Source organism: Bombina bombina, chromosome 11 (assembly GCF_027579735.1).
Source record: "Bombina bombina isolate aBomBom1 chromosome 11, aBomBom1.pri, whole genome shotgun sequence".
Classification (NCBI taxonomy): Eukaryota; Metazoa; Chordata; class Amphibia; order Anura; family Bombinatoridae; genus Bombina; species Bombina bombina.
The window spans coordinates 15,478,052-15,483,539 of NC_069509.1; the positions used below are offsets into that span (position 1 = coordinate 15,478,052).

At 33.1% G+C, this 5,488-nt stretch overlaps 1 protein-coding gene across 1 annotated transcript; it reads left to right on the plus strand.

Moving 5' to 3' along the window:
* Positions 1-3,834: 3,834 nt before the first annotated feature.
* LOC128641584 (olfactory receptor 1C1-like) lies at positions 3,835-4,767 on the plus strand. Its single transcript, XM_053694123.1, has one exon. The coding sequence runs from the start codon at positions 3,835-3,837 to the stop codon at positions 4,765-4,767; it is 933 nt and encodes a 310-aa protein (XP_053550098.1).
* Positions 4,768-5,488: the final 721 nt, after the last annotated feature.

Below are 5,488 nucleotides of genomic sequence, written 5' to 3' on the forward strand. Positions count from 1 at the left end.
GCATTGTACACAATTTATGAATTATTTAATACATTGTGTCTAACAGATGTTGAGCCCTTTGAGCATTGTACACAATTTATGAATTATTTAATACATTGTGTCTAACAGATGTTGAGCTCTTTGAGCATTGTACACAATATATGAATTATTTAATACATTGTGTCTAACAGATGTCGAGCCCTTTGAGCATTGTACACAATATATGAATTATTTAATACATTGTGTCTAACAGATGTTGAGCCCTTTGAGCATTGTACACAATTTATGAATTATTTAATACATTGTGTCTAACAGATGTTGAGCTCTTTGAGCATTGTACACAATTTATGAATTATTTAATACATTGTGTCTAACAGATGTTGAGCTCTTTGAGCATTGTACACAATTTATGAATTATTTAATACATTGTGTCTAACAGATGTTGAGCTCTTTGAGCATTGTACACAATATATGAATTATTTAATACATTGTGTCTAACAGATGTTGAGCCCTTTGAGCATTGTACACAATATATGAATTATTTAATACATTGTGTCTAACAGATGTTGAGCTCTTTGAGCATTGTACACAATATATGAATTATTTAATACATTGTGTCTAACAGATGTTGAGCTCTTTGAGCATTGTACACAATATATGAATTATTTAATACATTGTGTCTAACAGATGTTGAGCTCTTTGAGCATTGTACACAATATATGAATTATTTAATACATTGTGTCTAACAGATGTTGAGCTCTTTGAGCATTGTACACAATATATGAATTATTTAATACATTGTGTCTAACAGATGTTGAGCTCTTTGAGCATTGTACACAATATATGAATTATTTAATACATTGTGTCTAACAGATGTTGAGCCCTTTGAGCATTGTACACAATATATGAATTATTTAATACATTGTGTCTAACAGATGTTGAGCTCTTTGAGCATTGTACACAATATATGAATTATTTAATACATTGTGTCTAACAGATGTTGAGCTCTTTGAGCATTGTACACAATATATGAATTATTTAATACATTGTGTCTAACAGATGTTGAGCTCTTTGAGCATTGTACACAATATATGAATTATTTAATACATTGTGTCTAACAGATGTTGAGCTCTTTGAGCATTGTACACAATATATGAATTATTTAATACATTGTGTCTAACAGATGTTGAGCTCTTTGAGCATTGTACACAATATATGAATTATTTAATACATTGTGTCTAACAGATGTTGAGCTCTTTGAGCATTGTACACAATATATGAATTATTTAATACATTGTGTCTAACAGATGTTGAGCTCTTTGAGCATTGTACACAATATATGAATTATTTAATACATTGTGTCTAACAGATGTTGAGCTCTTTGAGCATTGTACACAATATATGAATTATTTAATACATTGTGTCTAACAGATGTTGAGCTCTTTGAGCATTGTACACAATATATGAATTATTTAATACATTGTGTCTAACAGATGTTGAGCTCTTTGAGCATTGTACACAATATATGAATTATTTAATACATTGTGTCTAACAGATGTTGAGCTCTTTGAGCATTGTACACAATATATGAATTATTTAATACATTGTGTCTAACAGATGTTGAGCTCTTTGAGCATTGTACACAATATATGAATTATTTAATACATTGTGTCTAACAGATGTTGAGCTCTTTGAGCATTGTACACAATATATGAATTGTTTAATACATTGTGTCTAACAGATGTTGAGCTCTTTGAGCATTGTACACAATATATGAATTATTTAATACATTGTGTCTAACAGATGTTGAGCTCTTTGAGCATTGTACACAATATATGAATTATTTAATACATTGTGTCTAACAGATGTTGAGCTCTTTGAGCATTGTACACAATATATGAATTATTTAATACATTGTGTCTAACAGATGTTGAGCTCTTTGAGCATTGTACACAATATATGAATTATTTAATACATTGTGTCTAACAGATGTTGAGCTCTTTGAGCATTGTACACAATATATGAATTATTTAATACATTGTGTCTAACAGATGTTGAGCTCTTTGAGCATTTTACACAATATATGAATTATTTAATACATTGTGTCTAACAGATGTTGAGCTATTTGAGCATTGTACACAATATATGAATTATTTAATACATTGTGTCTAACAGATGTTGAGCTATTTGAGCATTGTACACAATATATGAATTATTTAATACATTGTGTCTAACAGATGTTGAGCTCTTTGAGCATTGTACACAATATATGAATTATTTAATACATTGTGTCTAACAGATGTTGAGCTCTTTGAGCATTGTACACAATTTATATCTACAAACGATTTTAAGTACCCAATGTTAAACAAATCTAATAAAGTTTTACTTATGATGGAAATCTCCACATTGTTGTAATAATTTAGGGGAATAGAGTGCTATATATGTGTATCCTTTCTTACAACATTTTCTAGTTGTAATTATTTGAGTCTTCAGACTCGCCAGAAACACAAGTTATGGAGCAGTGGTCTAAAGACTGCTGCTCCATAACCCTGTCTGCCTGCTCTGATGAGGTGGACAGGAATCGCCGGAATTCATCTTGATCGAGTACGATCGGGTTGATTGACACCTCCCTGCTGGTGACCCATTGTTTATGAGTCTGCAGGGGGCGGCGTTGCACCAGCAGCTCTTGTGAGCTGCGGGTGCAGTGCTGAATACGTAGAGCGTATTGTTCTCCGCATTCAGCGATGTCTGTCGGACCTGATACGCACTGTTGGATCAGGTCCGACAGACATTTGGTGAATCGGCCTCTAGGTATGGGTGACATAAACAAATGCCAAATATTGCTGCACGAAGAAGAATTCGGCTAATTTCAGTGCTGGGTATATCAGTGTTTTTGGCTCATGCCTAGTGCAACCTTCTATATGATATTAATACATTAATAATTATAGTGAAAATCTAGTCATATATTCATTCATCACTGACTGAATTGTGGTTAAACTCATTTCCAACACTCTTAATTAAAATAAGCACAGACTATCTTAGTATTTCTAAAGCCAATAAAACCAAAGATTCATATATATATTTCCAATATTCAACATCTATGTTAACAAGGACTAAAGGATTAACCAGAATGTTAAAATTAAAAATAATAATAATCATAATTATAACAATAAAAACACAATCTTATTAACTAAGGTCCAGATTACAAGTTGAGCACTAAATATTGCCTCTGCTAAATATATATAGATATTTGTGTTTAACTTAGTAATACCAGCGCACGCAAATGCTACCGTGAGCTCATGGTAGCAATAGCCATTAGCCAGCCACTTGTAATGGCTGTTGTGTGCCCACAAACGGTAGAAAATAGCACTCCACTTGTAATCTAGGCCTAAACGTCAGGAATACACATTTTAAAAACTACAATGTAAAATTGGTTCAATGGTTTAAAGTATTTTTACTGTTTTTTGTAGTAAGAAATCATAAAATAAAACTTTCAATTATTTTTAAAAATGATCATAAACAGCACGAGAAAACAAATAATAGACACAGTTGCAAAACTTTTTTTTCTTAATTTCTCAGGGGTTATGTTTTGTTAATTTGACATATTAATTTAGTAATTAATACCGAGAGACCTTGAAGACAGCTATAGGTGTAGCACTGAAGCATGTTTGATATGTGTCGGACTGGTACAGATGCTATAAATATCAGTAGTGATGGAAACTTCATATCATAAGGACAAAGGATCAAAAGATGAGTTTCAATTTTTGTTGTGTCATTTTTATAAATGTACTTCCATCTAGACTATTGTAGCTCCATTCCCAATTTTAGTAAAAGGGAAGCTGGGTAAGGAGCACCATGGGAAATCAAACAGTGTACGAATTTCATCTTTCTGGACTCGCAAACCATTTCCAGACTCAGTGCCTTCTTTTTGTCCTTTTCCTTCTTATCTACCTGATGACCATCAGCACAAACCTTCTCATCCTTTTCCTGGCATTCATTGACTCTCAGCTTCATACACCCATGTACTTCTTCCTCGGGAACCTGGCGTTTATAGACATGTCTTACTCCTCTGTGACCGTACCAAGGATGCTCTGTGATGTCTTCACTACAAACAGAACAATATCTCTCCCTGCTTGTATAACTCAAGTCTTCTTCTTTATTTATTTTGCTAGCTCTGAGCTATTTCTGTTGGCTGCAATGTCCTATGATAGATATGTTGCCATCTGCCACCCTCTGCATTATATTCAAATCATGTCCTGGAAAGTCTGTACACAGTTCATATCTGTGGTTTGGACCCTTGGTTTCCTATATTCTTTGGTGCACACTCTCTGCTCACTCAGACTGACCTTCTGTGGTTCAAACATAATCCATAATTTCTTTTGTGACCTCCCTCATTTATTCCAGCTGTCCTGTACTGACACTTTAGTCAACATTGTAGTAATATTGATTGTAGGAGGAATTCTAGGAATTGCTGCTTTAGCTGTTACATTTATTCCTTATACCTATATCCTTAGTACTGTCCTCCAAATCAGAAGCTCTGGAGGGAAACGGAAAGCTCTCTCTACCTGCACGTCCCATCTAACAGTTGTATTAATCTTCTATGGTTCCATCATTTTTATTTACTTTATTCCCGCAACAAGCTACATGTTTGAGGTAAATAGGTTGGTTAATGTCATTTATGCCGTTATTAACCCTTTACTAAATCCACTAATCTACAGCTTGAGAAATAAAGATCTGAAAGATGCCCTTAGAAAATCCACATTGATAAAAGTACTTAAAGGGACATGAAGCCCACATGTTTCTTTCTTTAGTCAGGTAGATAATACCATAAAAAAGCTTACAATTTGCTTCTATTGTCAAATGTACTTCTTTTTCATGTTATTCTTTGTAAAAGAGATATCTAGATAAATATCTACTAGCACTACATGGCAGGAAATAGCGCTGCTTTCTAGTGCTCTTGCTAATGTATAATATTGATGCAAAACTGCTGCCATTTAATGCTGCAGACATGTGCACACGCCTGAGATTATATCCCTGCTATTCATCAAAGGATAACAAGAAAATGTCTTAATAGAAGTAAACTGGAAAGTTGTTTAAAATGGAACGCTCTATCAGAAGCATGAAATACATTATTGAGGTTTTATGTCCCTTTAAAGGGAAATAAAACATATTGAGATTGCAAGATAAAGTATTTATTCACTTGTAGTAAAATATGCAATAAAAACTCATCCATTATTTTGTGACTTTCTCATGCAGTTTAAACCTGAGAATTATTATCCATTCTGCTAATTGTATGTGCATGGTGCAGACTTTACAAATCTAACTGTAGATATCTGTCCCTAATTCTAATACCAGACCCTAAAATAAGAATTATTATTATTATTATTATTACTGATACATAAAACATTGATCTGACAACCTGTGCACTTTATTACTTTGCTGCCCTGTATACTTTCCTATTAGCACCTCTACCATACACAATAATATATGCAATATGCCTCTAACGTTA

Excerpts from the sequence above, each read along its gene's own strand:
- LOC128641584 (XM_053694123.1), top strand. The coding sequence starts at position 3,835 with ATGGGAAATCAAACAGTGTACGAATTTCATCTTTCTGGACTCGCAAAC.